The 20,000-nt window shown below is 38.1% G+C and overlaps 1 protein-coding gene across 1 annotated transcript; it reads right to left on the bottom strand.

Moving 5' to 3' along the window:
* Nucleotides 1-131: 131 nt before the first annotated feature.
* Nucleotides 132-19,805, bottom strand: PNN (pinin, desmosome associated protein). The gene is made up of 9 exons (XM_053697833.1): nt 19,659-19,805; nt 17,492-17,569; nt 16,975-17,043; nt 16,114-16,186; nt 15,929-16,023; nt 15,711-15,786; nt 7,497-7,652; nt 4,052-4,190; nt 132-2,509 (listed from the first exon to the last, which is right to left on the bottom strand). The coding sequence occupies exons 1-9, from the start codon at nt 19,769-19,771 to the stop codon at nt 1,179-1,181; spliced, it is 2,130 nt and encodes a 709-aa protein (XP_053553808.1). The 5' UTR covers nt 19,772-19,805; the 3' UTR covers nt 132-1,178.
* Nucleotides 19,806-20,000: the final 195 nt, after the last annotated feature.

The raw sequence follows: 20,000 nt of genomic DNA, 5'->3' as shown, positions 1-20,000 counted from the left end.
ATGCACTTTATATTACCAATGGCGTTGTTACTATCTGCAGACGCAATACCAGATTAGCTCCTCCAAATGAGGAAACTGATGTAATTTTTATTCAGAGATTATAGACGTGAACAAATGGAAATAGCCAAGTATTCATTTAAAAAAAAAATTTTATTTACATATAACTCACCAGCTAACAATTTTTTGATGTATTACAAAAATAAAACAAAAAATACAATGCTGTTAAAATATTTGGCTACACCAGCGACATTTGCCGTTAGATAAATTTACTATATGAACAGTTTATACTAACTTTGTTAACATGGAGTATTCACACAATTAATTCTAAACTATTCTGTATCCTGTGTATAGTACTGCATTAATGTTGAAACGTAGTTATGGGCAGAACTAGGACAAAGTGCACAATACACAAATTTGTGCACAACTTTCCTGTGCGTCAATCAATGATATGTGCCTAAGAATGAATTCATCGGGTTGACCCCATGTCATTACACTTTTGAATATGTAGAAATATTGGCAGTTTGAAATGTTAAACTGATCTCAGTAAATAAAAAATGTTAACCTCTACAAACAAAGGGGGCTCAGACAACCATATAAAATTTGAATGCAGACACAAAAATGATGCATGCATAAAGGCGAGCAATTATAGTTGTCTCACACTTTGTTTTCAAATGAATATAGGGATATAGAACAAAAAAACAAACACAATAAAAATAGAGAAGTACAGCAAAAGAATCTTACATAGTTCTAAAGGCTCTGGAAAATGCAACCTTTAAATGCTGCCAACGAGGCAATGTATGTATAAACAGGTTATTCAAAAAAATATGAATGAGACAATGAACATTCTCTTCCTCAGCAACACTTTTTATTCTTGCCATATACAATATTAAAGACTCCCAAAATTTCCTTGCTGTTCCCAGAACAAAATATTAAAAGAGAAAGGGCTAACAAAGGAGGCAAAGATAAATACAATGCTTTACTTTTCTTCACTTTATTTCAAGTTTGTCAGCTCACATTTTAATAAAATTTACAAAAAAAATTATGCCAAAAAGGTAAAAATAAAGTCTGTGTGCTTTCCAAACAATTTGTAGCATGCAACTGTTAAGGCAGCACCATTTCTTCTTTAGGGGCAGGTCATTACTGCTCAAATTATAATTTGTACATACGCTTCAAATCTGTCAACGTCTTTTGTCTTTTCTGTCTGATTTACGGTCTCTCTCACTTCTGGATGGTCTTTTGCCTGACCATGCACTTTCTGTATTGGACCTCTTCCTATCAGACCGTGAATTTTTGTCCTTGGATCCTTTAGAGTCTCTGCTATTGATTTTGGAAGGCTTGTGACTTCTCTCTAAGCCTGATGCATCTCTTCGTTTGTGCTCCACACTTCTCCTGCGCTTGTTATCTCTTACATGCCCTCTCCCATGGCTTCGACTTGCACTACTGCTACTACTACTGCTGCTACTACTACTGTCTCTGCTGCTGCTTCCACTGCTGCTGCTACTGCTGCTTGAACTACTTTGACTGCTGCTGCTGCTAGAGCTACTTCCACTACTGCTAGAACTGGAGCTACTGCTAGAACTGCTGCTGCTACTACTACTATGACTCCTGTTCTTGCCCACTTTGTCTCGAGCTCTGCCTCTACTCCTGCTCCTTTTTTCTTTGTGTTCGGGGACTATAGGTTGGACCTGATCTGTCTGGATCTCTGGCACATTAACAGCTATTGGAGCAGGCTCTTTTTCAGCCACATACTCTTTATCCGCATTAAAGTGGATATCCAGCTGAGTTTGAGACTCATAGCTGGCTGGTGGCTGGAACATAAATTCTATCTCTGGATCCTTTTCTCGTCGAGGGGGTCTTTCTGGGGACTCCACTTCCATTTCAGGCTCAGGCTCTGGAACCTTTGGTTCTTTTTCAATTTCAACAACTGGCTCGTTATCCAACTGATCCTCACACTTTTCCTCACTCTTATCTCCACTTTCCTCCTCTTTATGCTCACTTTGCTCTTCTTTAATCTCATTCAAGCCATCTGCTAGTTCTAAGACGTCTGCCTGGCTGACTTCCATTGTTTGTAGCTCATCTGTCTTTTCTACAATTGCCTCTTCCTGCACTTCACCTTCCTCAACTTCAATAGATTTATCTTCCCATAGTGTAACCCTGGCTTCCTCCACTTCAACCCTACCTTCTTCCTCAATCTTAAATTCCCTCTGTGTGGATTCCTCAACATCTTCAACTATATTCTCCTGAGATATACCTACATCCCTATCACCAGCATCTACTTCCTTCTCTTCCATTAAGCTATCCTCCATCTCTATGTCATTTGGCTGATTACCTGTCTCCAACTCTTCCTCATGTTGAGCCACCTTACCATCCTCTCGATCCTCCTTAGATTCTTCATTCTGTTCTTCATGTTTCACCTCTTGCTCTCTTTCTTTCATGGATTGGCGCCTAGGCCTAGCTTCCATTTTGTTTAACTGTTCTGCAAATTCAATACGCCTGCTTTCAAATATAGCTAGCAGAAAGAGGGGGGAAATAACACATTTTGATTAGACGCAAAGTCCTGTATGTGACACATTTTTGTGATTACTAAAATAAGATAAATTTTCCATTTAAAAAGTATATTTTATACTACAGAAATATTTGGCTTTTGTACGAACATTTAGATCCATAGTTGCATTGAACTGCATAGTTTCAATAGTATGGCTACCCAGACATGGTCCACATATTAAAATAAGTTATGCACCAAAATTGTAATTCTGGACCGAAACCGAAAGTCCAGAATGCACTTGGGCATTTAAAATAAAAAAATTTTTTTTTTTAAATATGCTACACAATTTTTCCGAAAAAAACAGGCAAAAAAAATGAAGTGCTAAAAAAACAAAAATGCCATTTTCGGCCATAACGTTTCTGCGAACGAAATTTCAGTGCATCCCTAATAAAAATTATTTTGTAGAGAGTGTGGTTAATTTAATTGTGGTGTTGCAGGTTCAGTGGTAAGAAGGATCTTTTCAAAATAATTTGGAACTTTATGGTTTATTTTTGAGTGCCACCAGTAGCTGGCTTAAAACTTACAAGAGAACTGTGGAGTAAACAGTAATAGCCAACTCCAAACTGAAGACATCCTATGCACTTATGGAAAGGTTTCCATAAGGGAAAAAAAAAATGTAAGAGCCACAGGAAACTGTACTATTATAAGTTATCAAAAAAAGAGCATGTGTCTAAAGAAAGTAGGTTTTGAGCAATTAACACTAATCCCCTTAAAACATGATCCCTTTGTCTAAAGATATTTGCATTTAAAGCAGGGGTCGTCAAATCTGTTTAAAATTTAGGAGGAGAATATATAGGATCCAGAGACACTGGTATTTGTATATAAATATATTGAGAATAACACGAAGTTAGAAGCCAGGGGTAAAATACTAGGCTCAAGTAGCTTTCCCCGGCTCCTTTTTATTTGAGTCCTGATTTAAAGGGATTCAGACGGGCCTTACCAAGTTTACATTTTTACTTCTATTATCAAATGTGCTTTGTTCTCAAGGTATTGAACATCTAAAAATGTTTAAAGTTGATGATATGTTAAACGTAATAAAAAAAAAAAAAAAGAGTGGGCAAAATAAAAGAGGCAATTAAAATGTGTAGAAACCATTAACAGGTTTTCCACAATAAAAACACACTAAGGGGACAATTTATCAAGCTGCGACAAAAAGGGGGCACATACACGCTGCTGTCTGCCACAGCTTGTCTCTGGCGGGCTGAATTCCGCATTGCACTAGAACACAATTTTGCGCTCATGTGCAACACAACCCCATGCCTACAAACAGCCAATCACGCGTGGGTAGAAGCCGTCAATCTCCCAGTTTTTGTTTTAGAAAACCTGCTAATGATTCTGCTTTTTTAAAATGTTAAAAGTTAAAATAGAACAGGCGTTTAAGTTGTTCAAAAATTCAATTAAATGTTTTCAGTTTTATTGTTTTTAGTCTACGGCATTGCTTATATTTACATGAGACTTAATTTCACTGTTACATAGGGCACAAGTATTAGGCATAGTAGTACTTACAATTAAACTTTTTCTGAGAGTCCTCTAGTTGCTTTTGAGTTGGTGGACACATTTTACCAGGTATATATAACAAGTGAGGCTTGGTTTTTGTTCTTATGTATTTAATAATTTTTACATTGTGGCGATTCCACTCTTCTTGCTGAAAAGACATAGAAATTTTTTTTTAAAAAAAGTATAAGTTTCAGTATTGCATTTGAAAGAAGACTCACATGGGGCTAAAAACAAAGTGTTTAAAGTGAAAGTCAATCGTACCATTTTTGAATTGCTAGGATTGACTATTGAAACAAATAAAAGGGGACTTTCAATCATGAAGTATAACATCTTTCATGCAGAAAGCTCCTTTGTTCTGAGCTGCTAAGGAAGCCCAATGCAGATCGCTATTTTGCTAGAGGTGAAGTTTTCACCTCTTAGCCAATAACCGTGCGGTAAATCAATCTTGGTGCCCATGGGAACCGGACTTTTCTTAGCAAAATTAATTTCTGCCATTGGCTGCCTTAGCAGCTAAGAACGGCGATCACTTGAAACAAATAAAGGAGCATTCAGCATGAAGTATGTTATACTTCATAAATGAAAGTTCCCTTTGTTTCAATAGTCAATCCTAGTGTTTCAGAAATATCCTAGCCGTTTGGCTGTCCTGAGGCCAACAGCGCTTCCAGGATGTGATCGCGGTCTGGAGGGCATGCCTAGCATCATAGGGACGCCCCCTGACCCGATCCCATCATTAAAATCTCACAATCGCGTGCACGATCCTCTGGATTTTAATTTGTTTACATTGCAACAATGTTCAGATCTAGACCAATTTTAAAGTGCTAAGCAATATCTACCCATGTGCAGTGCTGTTTTTAGATGCTGCTTACTTTAAGGTACTAAAGCAGGCCATTTTTTTTCAGGACACAGCAAAGTCAAACTATATTAAGTGAGGAAAAAATATGCATTTTTAAATTAAAAAAAAAAAAAAAAAAAAAACACACACCTTTAGTGTTTTGCCCCTAAAATAGTAAAAAGAAGGTATTATCTGAAAATGAATAGGGGCCTTTCAGTAAAGTTATGCAACTTTGATCTGCACATAGGGGCTCTAGACCACAAAAGATGAGGGGGGTTGCCAATAAGGTCCAAATGTGCCCACACCCCAGACGACAAATGGTCATCCTCACCAACTACATTGTACGGATAATTACACTATTCACACCAAAAAAAAAAAAAAAAAACACATACACACAAGTTTAAAAAGGTTTTTAAAAACCATTTACTTTGCATGCTGATTTTTCTCAATGCAGTGTTTAAGGGGGGTTTAAACTCCAAAATTGCCATTGTTGATGTGAGGCTTGTGTACAGGCTGCTAAAGCATGGAAACCAGTTTAATACGCAATATTATAAAAGTTTTTTTCATTTATAAACATTAAAGGGCCATGATACCCAAATGTTGAAACACTTGAAAGTGATGTAGCATAGCTGTAAAAAGCAGACTAGAAAATATCACCTGAACATTTATATGTAAAAAAAGAAAGATATTTTACCTCAAAATGTCCTAAGTATTTACACCCCATTGTAAGGGACTTTAAGCAGCAAAATCAGTATGCCTGTCCCGGGACCGGCAAGGGAGTGAGCCTCATGCACACATGTTATTTCTCTATTCAGTTTAAGGAAGTTTACTATGAAATCTCATGAGTTAAGTGAAATCTCATGACTTCAGCACTGTTGATGACGATTGGCTTCCTTTTTTTTTTACCTGCAGCTGTACAGCAGCTGGAGTATAGCTTTTTACACAGGGCTTACTCTGGGTGAGCTGAGGAAATTTTGAGGTATAATATCTACCTTTTTTTTTTTTTTACAGAGTTGCTCAGGTGATATTTTCCTGTCATACTGCATTAGTTTCAAGTGATTTAGCATATGAGTATCATGTCCCTTTAAACTATACAAAGCACACATTGCATTATTTAATAAACTGATTAAATGATCATTTGTGCAGAAACCATTTAATATATAGCTACATTTTAGCTCAACATTGGCTACAGTTTTAACCAGATAGTCAGTAAAATTAGTGTGGTCGTTAAAAAAAAATCCTGTGGAGAACACTGGAATCACATTTCATCAAGCTCACAAAGCATAGTTCATGCTCTTACGTTTCCAGAGGCAGTTTTGAACTTCTATAATGAGTGATGCAAAGGACAGATATTTTTTACACCCCACAAGCTTCAGTACGTACTCAGCAGCCCTGTTCTGTGAGTTTGCTTGGTCTACCACTCTGTGGCTGGGCTGCTGTTGTTCCTAGGAGCTTCCACTTCACAATATTAGCACTTACAATAGACCAGAGTAGATCTAGAAGGGCAAAAATGTTACGAACTGACTTGTCGCAATGGTAGCATCCTATGACAATACCAAGCTTAAAGGGACATTCCAGTCAAAATGGAAATGCATGTTAATGCATTTCTCTTTTGAACAAAAGCATATTTGCAATATACTTGTTTATGCTTTTGTTCAAAAGAGAAATGCATTGTTGCAATATACTTGCATTCGCAAAAATGCTTTAGAAAAGTTATCACTGTTTTTAGTGTGTGCTTTTACTGTGCCCATGAAGCATATTAATATATCATAACTATTTTTATATCGGTTTCTGTGCATATTTTTCTTTATAGTAGTGTTTTTTTTACATTCAGAGTACAAAACATTTATAAAACTTAGAATATCAGCGTTTACCACTATTGATGAGGTTAGTCTGGGACACCCACTGAAAGGGGCTAGAAAAACAAACAAAAAGAGCAGACGCTCCCCTCCCCACAAATGAAGAGACAAACAGAAGCCAGCAGGAGTCATGTATAAAATCTGACACTGTGGGACTTGGTTAGGAGTTTGAAAATCAGCACAATGTTCTTAAAAAATAAGCAAAACTATACATTTCTACAAAAACACCACCATATGGGCTATATAAATTGATCTACAAAGCAATTATGCAAAGAAAAAAAATCTAGTGTACAGTGTCCCTTTAAAATGCTGGTGTATTAAGCATATTAAACAGCATGCCTGCTCAGAGGGCTGGGTGCCTTTAAGTGGGTTAGTGATGACTCAGTTTACATGATTCAAGTCACTGCCATCTTTCTAAGCAGACAGTTTAAAATGCTGATGCATTAAACATATTTAGATATGCTTCATGTCCAGCTGCACAGTAAAAAGCTCACAGTGATAACTTACTAAAAGCAGTTTTGCTAATGCAAGTGTATTGCAAAAATGATTCAAGAGAAATGCATTGATGTGCATTTAAATTTTGACTGGAATATCCCTTTAAAATCACAGAGCTCTTTAGTACAACCATCGAACTGTACAGTTTTGTCTGGAGATTTCCTGGCAATGTGCTGGATATTATGCACCTGTTAGCAGTTGGTGTGGCTGAAACACCTAAACAAATACTGTAAATGCACACAATATGACCAAAAGTAAGTTTTCTTACTAAGTGTGCAAGCTCAACTTTCTGTTCCAATAGCTTCAGCTCTGTCTGTTTAGAACGCCTCTCTTCGAAGAGTTCTCGCCTCTCATTTTCCACCTGTTTCTTTTCTTCTTCTGCTTGTACTTCAAGCTTTTGTTCAATTTCTAGACGTCTTTTTTGCTGAAATCAGAATACATGTACAAGTGTTAGGTGTTTAGCAAAGCTAGAATTTGTTTAAGAAACGTTGCTAGCCTGTATATTTTGCTGTGTAAGTTTCACACTACTGAAGAAGTGGTCACAACATTAAAGTGTATCTAAGTCTTAAAGGGTAATTCAATGCAGTAGAATTACATAAGCAAATGCAGCAGTCTGAATTTCAAAACAAGATTATTATTTTTTTGGGACAAATTTCAAAGTGATATTTTCCTTTCCACTGGGAATTCTTGCACATGCCAAGTATGAGCTGGTGTCTCCAAAAGTGTGCATATAAAAAAAATTGTGCACATTTTGATAAATTAATTGAATAGTTTAAAATTTGCCAAATGAAAGCTTAGGAGCCAGACAATTTTTGGTTCAGCAAAAATGTGCCAGCTCCTAAGCTTACATTCCTGCTTTAAAAAAAAAAAAAATACAAAGAGAACAAAGAAAAATTGACAATAGGAGTAAAACTAGAAAAAACACAATTTATGCTTACCTGAGAAATGTCTCTCTTGCGATGTATCGAGTCCACGGATTCATCCAATACTTAAAGGGACACTGAACCCAATTTTTTTCTTTTGTAATTCAGAAAGAGCATGCAATTTTAAGTAACTTTCTAATTTATTCCTATTATCAATTTTTCTACGTTCTCTTGCTATCATTTGAAAAAGACGACATCTAAGCTTTTTTTTGGTTTCAGTACTCTGGACAGCACTTTTTTTTTTATTAGTGGATGAATTTATCCACCAATCATCAAGGACAACCCAGGTTGTTCACCAAAAATGGGCCGGCATCTAAACTTACATTCTTGCATTTCAAATAAAGATACCAAGAGAATGAAGAAAATTTTATAATAGGAGTAAATTAGAAAGTTGCTTAAAATTTCATGCTCAATCTGAATCACGAAAGAAAAATTTTGGGTACAGTGTCCCTTTAAGGGATATTCTTCTTCCCAATAGGAAGTGGCAAAGAGAGCACCCACAGCAGAGCTGTCTATATAGCTCCTCCCCTAACCCCACCCCCCAGTCATTCAACCGAAGGCTAGGAAGAAAAAAGGAGAAACTATAGGGTGCAGAGGTGACTGAAGTTTTTAATAAAAAAATACTACTTGTCTTAAATACACAGGGCGGGCCGTGGACTCGATACATCGCAAGAGAAAGAAATTTATCAGGTAACAAATTTTGTTTCTCTTGCAAGATGTATCGAGTCCACGGATTCATCCAATACTTGTGGGACACCAATACCAAAGCTTTAGGACATGGATGAAGGGAGGGACAATACAGGTACCTAAACACTGCCTGTAGCACCTTTCTCCCAAAAATAGCCTCTGAAGAAGCAAAAGTATAAAATTTGGAAAAAGTATGAAGCGAAGACCAAGTCGCCGCCTTACAAATCTGTTCAACAGAAGCCTCATTTTTAAAAGCCCATGTGGAAGCCACTGCTCTAGTAGAGTGAGCTGTAATCCTTTCAGGAGGCTGCTGGCCAGCAGTCTCATACGCCAAACAGATGATGCTTTTCAGCCAAAAAGAGGTTGCCGTAGCCTTTTGACCTCTGCGCTTTCCAAAATAGACAACAATGAAGATGTTTGACAGAAATCTTTAGTCGCTTGTAAGTAGAACTTTAAAGCACGAACCACATCTAGGTTATGCAACAGACGTTCCTTCTTGGAAGAAGGATTAGGACAAAGAGAAGGAACAACAATTTCCTGATTGATATTCCTATTAGAAACAACCTTAGGAAGAAATCCAGGTTTGGTACGCAAAACCACCTTATCCGCATGGAAAACAAGATAAGGGGAGTCACACTGTAAAGCAGATATCTCAGAAGCTCTTCAAGCCGAAGAGATGGCTACTAAAAACAGAACTTTCCAAGATAATAGTTTAATATCTATGGAATGCAAAGGTTCAAACAGAACCCCTTGAAGAACTATAAGAACCAAATTTAAACTCCATGGCGGAGCAACAGGTTTAAACACAGGCTTAATTCTAACTAAAGCCGACAAAAACGCCTGAACGTCTGGAACATCCGTCAGATGCTTGTGTAAAAGGATAGACAAAGCAGATATTTATCCCTTTAAGGAACTAGTTGATAATCCCTTCACCAATCCTTCTTGGAGAAAAGATAATAGCCTAGGAATCCTAATCTTACTCCATGAGTAACCCTTGGAATCACACCAGTAAAGATATTTACGCCATATCTTATGATAGATTTTTCTGGTGACAGGCTTTCGAGCCTGAATCAAGGTATCAATGACCGATTCAGAGAAACCACGCTTTGTTAAAATCAAGCGTTCAATCTCCAAGCAGTCAGACGCAGAGAAAGTAGGTTTGGATGCTTGAATGGACCTTGAATCAGAAGGTCCTGCCTCAGCGGCAGAGGCCATGGTGGGACGGATGACATGTCCACCAGGTCTGCATACCAAGTCCTGCGTGGCCACGCAGGTGCTATCAGAATCACCGAAGCTCTCTCCTGCTTGATTCTGGCAATCAGACGAGTAAGGAGAGGGAATGGTGGAAACACACAGGCCAGGTTGAAGGACCAGGGTACTGCTAGAGCATCCATCAGTACTGCCCGGGTATCCCTTGACCTGGACCCGTAAAAGGAAGTTTGACGTTCTGACAAGACGCCATCAGATCCAATTCTGGTGTGCCCCATAGTCGAATCAGTTGGGCAAACACCTCCGGATGGAGTTCCCACTCCCCCGGATGAAAAGTCTGTCGACTTAGGAAATCTGCCTCCCAGTTGTCTACTCCTGGGATATGGATTGCTGAAAGATGGCAAGAGTGAGTCTCTGCCCATCAGATTATTTTAAAATGGGGAGAGAGTAAGCGCTAAAAATCTTAAAAGGCTAGTAAAAGGTACATTTTAATACATATAAAAATTTACAAATGGCAATCAGACGCATGGATCCATGTCTGACTTAACAAAAAAATATATAATAAACAAATCTAAAAATATCCAATGGAGTATAGCATGTGACGCTGACTTAGTGAGCCAGTGATGAGGAGTTAGAAGGACATATACATTCAATAATATAAACAACCTAAGTGAGTGATTGAGTGCACACAATAGCTTTCAACAAAGAAAAATAGCATTCACAAAAAATAGTGTTCACAAAAATTGGCGTACATAAAAAATGTTCAACCGGTTATATGTAAGTGAATCCAGTAGTGTTTCCTCCAAAGTGACGTGTAGAAATATAACGTGAAGTCAATAATAGTAGAATGTAAACGTTGAGTGGGTCAAATTATTGCGGTTAAGCTGCTAAATTAAAAAATTGTAAATCCGTGAGGTGTATAAAAATAAAAATAACTTGTGAAAAAATCAACGTGGAAAACTTGAATTCAAATGATAAACAAAGGTCAAAAATCAAAAGACAAAAATAGAAAATCAGTGATAATATTAAAAAGCACTAAAGATCTAGTGAAAACAAATCCTTAATTCAGATGTTAAAAATCCTTGGTAAGATCCATAACAAACAAATACATCGATAAAATACCTAAAAGGGAACACAAGAGAAACAAATAGTGCAACACTGTATATGATATATAATATAGGTAATTAAAACCAAGCTCACCAGTATGCCAACGCGTTTCGGCCTAGACTAGGCCTTTCTCAAGATCATCAGATTATTTTGGAAACCTCTATCATCGCTAGAGAACTCCTTGTTCCCCCTTGATGATTGATATAATCTACAGTCGTGATGTTGTCCGACTGAAATCTGATGAATTTGGCCGCAGCCAGTTGAGGCCACGCCTGAAGCGCATTGAATATCGCTCTCAGTTCCAGAATGTTTATCGGGAGGAGAGTCTCCTCCTGAGACCATAACCCCTGAGCTTTCAGGGAGTTCCAGACTGCACCCCAGCCCAGCAGGCTGGCATCTGTCGTAACTATGATCCACTCTGCTCTGCGGAAACACATTCCCCGAGACAGGTGAACCTGTGATAACCACCAGAGAAGAGAATCTCTGGTCTCCTGATCCAGATCTATCTGAGGAGATAAATCTGCATAATCCCTATTCCACTGTTAGAGCATGCATAGTTGCAGTGGTCTGAGGTGTAAGCAAGCAAATGGGACTATGTCCATTGCCGCTACCATAAGTCCAATTACCTCCATACACTGAGCCACTGACGGCCGCGGAATGGAATGAAGAGCTCGGCAGGTGTTTACGAGTTTTAATTTCCTGACCTCCGTCAGAAATATTTTCATTTCTACCAAGTCTATCAGAGTTCCTAGGAAGGAAACTCTTGTGAGAGGGAAGAGAGAACTCTTTTTTTATGTTCACCTTCCACCCATGAGACCTTAGAAAAGACAACACAATGTCCGTGTGAGACTTGGCTAGTTGGAAAGTTGACGCCTGAATTAAGAGGTCGTCTAGATAAGGCGCCACTGCTATGCCCCACGGTCTTAGAACCGCCAGAAGGGACCCTAGCACTTTTGTGAAAATTCTGGGAGCCGTGGCCAACACGAAGGGAAAGGCCACAAACTTGTAATGTCTGTCCAGAAATGCGAACCTGAGGAATCGGTGATGATCTCTGTGGATAGGGATGTGCAAATACGCATCCTTTAGGTCCACGGTGTTCATATATTGACCCTCCTGGATCAGTGGCAGAATAGTCCGGATAGTCTCCATCTTGAAAGACGGGACTCTGAGGAATTCGTTGAGGATCTTGAGATCCAAGATTGGTCTGAAAGTTCCTTCTTTTTTGGGAACCACAAACAGGTTGGAGTAAAACCCTTGCCCCTGTTCCGTTCTTGGAACCGGGTGAATCACTCCCATGGTATGTAGGTGTTCTACACAGCGTAAGAACGCCTCTGTTTGTCTGGTTTGCAGACAATTGTGAAATGTGAAATCTCCTCCTTGGGGGGGGGGGGGAGTCTTTGAAGTCCAGAAGATATCCCTGGGACCTAATTTCTAAAGCCCAGGAATCGTGAACATCTCTTGCCCAAGCATGAGCGAAGAGATAGTCTGCCCCCTACTAGATCCGGTCCCGGATCGGGGGCTACCCCTTCATGCTGTCTTGGAGGCAGCTGCAGGCTTCATGGCCTGTTTACCCTTGTTCCAAGCCTGGTTAGGTCTCCAGACTGACTTGGATTGAGCAAAATTCCCCTCTTGCTTTGCAGCATTGGAAGCTGAAGCGAGACCACTCTTGAAGTTTCGAAAGGAACGAAAATTATTTTGTTTGGTCTTTATCTTATTAGTTTTATCCTGAGGGAGGGTATGGCCCTTCCCACCAGTGATGTCTGAAATAATTTCTTTCAGTTCAGGCCCGAATAGGGTCTTTCCTTTGAAAGGGATGGTCAAAAGCTTTGATTTTGATGACACATCAGCTGACCAGGACTTAAGCCATAACGCTCTCTGCGCTAAAATGGCAAAACCTGATTTTTTTGCCGCTAATTTAGCCAGTTGAAAAGCAGCATCTGTAATGAAAGAATTAGCCAGCTTAAGAGCCTTAATTCTATCCATAATATCATCTAATGGGGTCTCCCCCTGGAGAGCTTCTTCTAGAGCCTCGAACCAAAAAGCAGCTGCAGTAGTTACAGGAACAATGCATGCAATAGGTTGGAGAAGAAAACCTTGATGAACAAAAATTTTCTTTAGGAGACCCTCTCATTTTTTATCCATAGGGTCTTTGAAAGCACAACTGTCTTCAATAGGTATAGTTGTACGCTTAGCTAGTGTAGAAATAGCTCCCTCCACCTTAGGGACCGTCTGCCATGAGTCCCGCATGGTGTCAGATATGGGAAACATTTTCTTAAAAGTAGGAGGGGGAGCAAACGGTATACCTGGTCTATCCCACTCCTTAGAAACAATATCCGCGATCCTCTTAGGGACCGGAAAGACATCAGTGTAAACAGGGACCTCTAAGTATTTGTCCATTTTACATAACTTCTCTGGAACCACAATAGGGTCACAATCATCCAGAGTTGCCAAAACCTCCCTGAGCAACAAGCGGAGGTGTTCCAGCTTAAATTTAAAGGCCGTCATATCAGAGTCTGTCTGAGGGAGCGTCTTACCTGAATCAGAAATCTCTCCCTCAGAAAGCAAATCCCTCATCCCTACCTCAGAACATTGTGAGGGAATATCGGATACGGCTACTAAAGCGTCAGAAAGCTCAGCATTTGTTCTTAACCCAGAGCTATCACGCTTCCCTTGCAACTCAGGCAGTTTAGATAAAACCTCTGTGAGGGTAGAATTCATAACTGCTGCCATGTCTTGTAAGGTAAATAAATTAGACGCATTAGATGTACTTGGCGTCGCTTGTGCGGGCGTTACAGGTTGTGACACTTGGGGAGAATCCTCTAGCGCTACATTTTTAAGTGCTACAATATGCTCTTTAAAATTTATAGACATATCAGTAGAAGTGGGACACATTCTAAGAGGGGGTTCCACAATGGCTTCTAAACATATTGAACAAGGAGTTTCCTTGATGTCAGACATGTTTAATAGGCTAGTAATGAGACAAGCAAGCTTGGAAAACACTTTATTCAATGTAAAACAATATTAAAAAAAACGGTACTGTGCCTTTAAGAGAAAAAAACATGTACACGTTCTGCAAAACTGCTTAAAAATGTCACAAATCTTTTGAATTTTTTACAGTTTATGTATTAAGACTTAGTAAGGTTGCACCACTTTAAAAGAATGAAATTAACCCCTTAATAACCAAACCGGATTGACAAGAGTCAAAAAAACTGAAAAAAATGCAGTCAGCACCTTGCCACAGCTCTGCTGTGGCGCCTACCTGCCCTTAGGGGTTGAATTTGAGGGAATAAAGCTTAGTTTTGGCCCCAAACCCGCTTCAGGACCCTCCTGTGTTGTAGCTTGCTGTCCAGAGATAAAAAAACTGCACATCTAAGGCGCAAAATTAGACCCCACCCACCTCATACACAATGTCTGTTGAGCCTTAAACAACACCTCAAGTGTTAAAAACAGCCATGTGTGATGTAAATCACAAAATAAGCCAAATGAACCCTCTAAATACAAAGTCCCAAAAACGTTTTACCAAGTTTATCAAAAAACGTTATAAGTGTCAACCAGCAGAGTAATTTTAGCCCTTAAGCAAGATTGTAATATTACCATAAGTGTTTGATTACAGCTTCCCCTTCCCCTCATGGGGATAATGTCAGCCCTTTTCTTGAAATATCAGTCTTTCTAGAAAAAAAATGACTGAACATACCTCAGTGCAGCATAGCCTGCAAAACCGTTCCTCAACTGAAGTTTCCTGTACTCCTCAGCCTCTGTGGGAACAGCAATGGATCTTAGTTACAAATGCTAAGATCATCATCCTCCAGGCAGAAATCTTCATCTTTTTTTCTGCTTGAGAGTAAATAGTACACACCGGTACCATTTAAAATAAACTCTTGCTTGAAGAAATATATACTAAAACTAAAATTTTGTCACCACAATCACTTTACCCTTCCTTATTGCTTAGAGCCGGCAAAGAGAATGACTGGGGGGTGGAGTTAGGGTATGAGCTATATAGAAAGCTCTGCTGTGGGTGCTCTCTTTGCCACTTCCTTTTGGGAAGGAGAATATCCCACAAGTATTGGATGAATCTGTGGACTCGATACATCTTGCAAGAGAAATGCTTAAAATTGCATGCTATGAATCATGAAAGAAAAAAAATTGGGTTTCAAATTTTAATGAACGCCTCATTTTACATAGCCCTCTTGCCACCTTTTTATTGTGCCGATATATTTGAAGTAAGCATCGCATTTAGGGTTTTTCTATTTTTTTATTCCAGTCTCATGTGACTGCATCATACAAACAATTACCATGGAATCTGGACTGTATTAAAGCTCTCAGTACCCGCCAACATAACTGGCAAGCTTGGCAAAGGGCATATGGGGAATAAATTATGTCAACAATGGGCTACATACGTAGCTGTAGTCAGATTTGGTGTTGTGCCACACTAACTATTGGTGTTAATAGCTCACAGAAAAAACCTGATTCTTATGGTGCGTGCAAAAGACTAGAAACAGCATTCGCACAAAAAAGTTTCAATAGTGAAAGGGTTAAAAATAACAAATTGTAGTTACCCTTTCTGTAGCCACATTTGATTCTTGTTTAAATTTCTGTAGGGTACCCATTAACAGGCCAAATATACGCCGATTTCTAGTAAAGAGGAAAGAAAAATAGACACTTATTGACATTGTAGCAAATAACCAGAAAGCCATAAAAATTGCAGTCAATATTGGTTTTTAGATCAGAGTATCATAAAGTCTATTTATAACAAAATTAATGAAGTGTCCACTACCTTTGTTTGCCTTTTTCATCAATTGTTTGGTCCTGTATAAGATCTCGGCGTGTACGCTCTTTGGAGGTAGCAACCACCGAGGACTGCAATGCTGGCTGGAAAAAAGGTAAATAAAAAATGTTATGTATTTTAAAAAAAAAAAAAGAAAGAAAAAAAAGTTCTTAATCCTTAGAAAGTATCATTACTTTTTTGTCATCTTCATCCTCTGCGTCGCTTTCATGACGTGACTCTCTCCGTTGCCGACGATCTCCTCCCAGCCTAAATAACAGTGACAACATAACAGTTACAGAAGATTGACTCCACATGGCAGGTATAACTGTTACTGGAAAAAAAAAAAAAAGGCTTCCAAATGCAGTTTGCCTTCTAACATAAGATAGTCATGATTCAAGTAAACAGATTTTGGTCCTAATTATGTACACATATTTTGTACTTATTTACTACTTAGGTTTTTTGTTTTGCTTTCTGTATTAAGTACAGCTTCATACACTATTAGATAACCATGCAACTTAAGTATTCAAATTTAAAATAGCTATATTATTTACAGGTGTATACATTCTGTTTTGAATGGATCAGATATTTAGCATTCAATACCGAATGTTCAGCCCATTATGGTTTCCTCAGCATCTAATTTGCATTTGTCTCTCACCAGTCACTGCAATGTTCTAAGACACCAAATGTAATGCTTCTGTCTCCCAGAGATCCATTGGTTCTATAAAATACTTGCATTTTTATATTACATGACTTCTAGCTTTTAGTTATATTATAAACAAGGGCTCATTTCCCTCACTACGAAAATTATGTTGCGTATGGTTCCATAATATTGGATTTAGCCATTGAGTTTCAAATACACATTGAAAAGACATGTTACATGTCATTATATGGTGTTCCAACTTTGCTAGACTCATATTGAAAGGAGATTCTTATGTTAATATATAAAGGTGTCCTAAACCAGTATAGCACTATATAAAATAATTTTGCGTCAAAAGTCTATTCTTTGCCATGTCTAAGAAAATGAAGACCTGTTCTCTCATACATAAGATACTTACCTGCCGAGTGCACCTTCAAAATCTCGTTGTTTGGCTGGGGGTCCTCCTCCACTGTCCGAGAGTCCACGCCTTAAAAGATAAGACATTTTTTTGTATTATTTTTTTATTAAGATCTTTAACAGTAAACACCTTTATTAACCATAACGTTATGCTGGTAAACTAAAGATTATACATATATAAAATACACTGTAATTTTTTCTTAAATTCAACCTAAGATAAACAACAAAAAGAAAATGTTACTCTTAAATCTATGGAATTGATTTGATGACCATTGCGCCGCACCTTAAACAAATATTGTTGACTTTTTTTTAATATTTTATGCTGATCCATACTACTACATGCTTTTTTTTCTGTTGATATCAATTTAAAGCAGAAGATTTCTCATCTTCTTTGCCACATAAAACATATGAAGCTAGGTATTAGACAGTTTACCTAGCATTTTTAAAGTACTTAAAAAAAAAAAAAAAAAAAAAAAACCAACATATTGGAAGACTATAGACAGTAATGAATTACATACCTTAGCAAGATGCCACCACGTCCTCTACCTCCAATAGCATTAGGGCCTGTCAGGGTCAGCCGCCTAGCTGGGGCAGGCCTAAGGAAAAAAAATAAAATTATGCCTGCTGTTTAATAGGAGTATAAAAGTAATTCCAAACTTGCTGAAAACTGACAAACTCACTCCATGCAAGAAGATGCTGACCATACACAAAGGTTAAGACAAATCAGGAAATTATTGCTAATAGCACCAATATGTTACAGTATATTTGAAGAAAATGGTTTTGCTGTGTGGTATAAAACATTTTCCTCTCAGACTTTTGTAGGCTTCTCCCTCTCCCAACATAGCTGTGAGAGTAAGCCAATCAGCCAGTATGTAGAAAACTCCATTTAAAATTTGTATTATAAGAGATTTCTGTTTACTTCCATTATCAAATTTTGCACAGGTCTTATATATACACTTTCTGGGGAACAAGATCCTACTGAGCATGTGCAAAAGCTCACAGGGTATACGTATACCTGGCTGATGTCTGTCAAATGATAATACAGGGGGCCTGAAAATGGGAGAAAAAAATCAATTTGTCAGGGGGGAAAAAAAATCAAAAAAAAATCTACTGCTTATTTGAAATTCACAGTAGGTTTTAAATCAGTGTCTTTATTATGCACTTGTTAATTATGCAATGCTACTGTACTTAGTGGCCCTTTAAAAAAAAATATGTACATGGGCATTGACACGTAAGATGAGAGAAAGGCTAAATCCGTACAAGTTTAATATTAGGAGGTGCGACATTCAAGCTCCTGTAGGCTTGCTTAAAATTGCATGCTCCATTTGAATCATGAAAGAAAAGAAAAAAATTGAGTTTCATATCCCTTTAATCCAGTGTTCTTTAAACTCCCCCCCCCCCCCCCAAGACTCAGTACCATGATACCAAATACCTTTGCAACCTGATTTTTATGCTTGTTCTGAAATTTTCAGAAGTTATATACAAAGATAGCTGCAATTTTTGGCAAAGTGACTAAAAGGTAACACACACAAATTCTAATACACCAGAAATAAGTTGTGACCCATTAAACATGGTGTTCCGACCCATAAAGGGTACGACCCCTGATTTGAATAACCCTATGTTAACCTATAGTATACACACTAGTAAACAAAGTGACAGTAAAGTAAAAATTACACTTTTATGATTCAGATAGGGAATGCATTTTTAAACTTTCCAATTTACTTTTATCAACAATAGCTTTGTTCTCTTGGAATCATTTGTTAAAAGCTAAACCTGTGTAGGCTCATATGCCGATTTCTAAGCCCTTGAACAACACCTCTTATCTCAATGAATTTTAGTTTTTAAAAGTTCGACAAGACAGTGTTAGTTCATGTGTGCCATTTAGATAACATTGTGTGCACTCCTGTGCAGTTATGCAGGAGTCAGCACCGATTGGCTAAAATGCAAGTTTGTAAATGCCACATAGATAAAGGGGCTGTCTGAAGAGGCTTAGACACAAGATAATCACAGAGGTCAAAAATATTATAACAACAGTGTTAGATATGCAAAACTGGGGGTTGAGTAATAAAGGGATTATCCATTTTTTAAACAAAAATATTTATAATATTTTGTGGTAAAAAAGCATAAGTTGTTCCATATAAAACGAACAAGAACTACAAGTGATCACCACTGCCCGTGTGTTAATGGGACAATTCACACGAACTTAAAATTTTCCCCAAAAGTAACGTCAATTTAAAAACCCCAATATGTCTACATACAAGAGATACCTGGAAATAATACATCTTGTGCCATTCACACATTAGAATCGTCCCCTTTTAGTAATCCGATTTGCAACCAACTTAACATTTTACAAGAGCGAAATGCAATTACACTAGTGGCGGGGAGAATGCGCTGCAATAAACCGCTTGTGTAACTATTATGTTCACTTAAACCGCAATAAACAGTATCGTAACAAGTGCTGACAAACTATTCCAACTCACTGTTATACGCGACGCATAACATTCAGTAAAATGGTAAATCTTACACATGTAATTTTTCAAGAATGTAACAATCAAAATATTCACTGCATACGATTCACACTTGCAGCAAGACAGAGGCCTAGTCACTCAGCAGCCAGGCCATGCGGCACACACGTCTTAGCAACCTATTCTATAGGCTCCAAATCCAAACGGTCAGGCAGCTCACCTAGTATCATTTGGGTCCCGGCCGGTCAGTTTTCGTATGTTTTCATCCACATTTTTCAGGCTTTCCTTAGCCTTTTCCAGTTGTTCTTGCAGGGTGCGCACAGCTACCGCCATCTTGTCCACTTCCTCGCTCTGAAATCACTTCCGGGTTCAAACCTGTCTGTAAGGAGCCTACCTAAGCCCTCGGCAATACGGATGTGACGTTTTAAAAATGCGACTAATTAAATTAACTAGATTAAAATGAAGCGCGTTTGGTGCGGTTTATAGATATTTACCTTGAAGCTAGGTCAGCAAGTAAATTATATTCTTCTAAAAAAAAAATACGTAGACTTTTTTTACGAGG

The sequence above is a fragment of the Bombina bombina genome, chromosome 1, assembly GCF_027579735.1.
Source record: "Bombina bombina isolate aBomBom1 chromosome 1, aBomBom1.pri, whole genome shotgun sequence".
Classification (NCBI taxonomy): Eukaryota; Metazoa; Chordata; class Amphibia; order Anura; family Bombinatoridae; genus Bombina; species Bombina bombina.
Note: the sequence above shows the minus strand (reverse complement) of the source record. Positions and strands in the feature narration are given on the sequence as shown.

Bases quoted from the DNA above. Each gene is read 5' to 3' on its own strand.
- PNN (XM_053697833.1), bottom strand. From the start codon at position 19,771: ATGGCGGTAGCTGTGCGCACCCTGCAAGAACAACTGGAAAAGGCTAAG. The intron at 16,024-16,113 runs GTAATGATACTT...CCTTTTTTCCAG, and splicing joins AGGATGAAGATGACAAAAAA to CCAGCATTGCAGTCCTCGGT. The intron at 2,510-4,051 runs GTAAGTACTACT...TCTTTCTGCTAG, and splicing joins CTCTCAGAAAAAGTTTAATT to CTATATTTGAAAGCAGGCGT.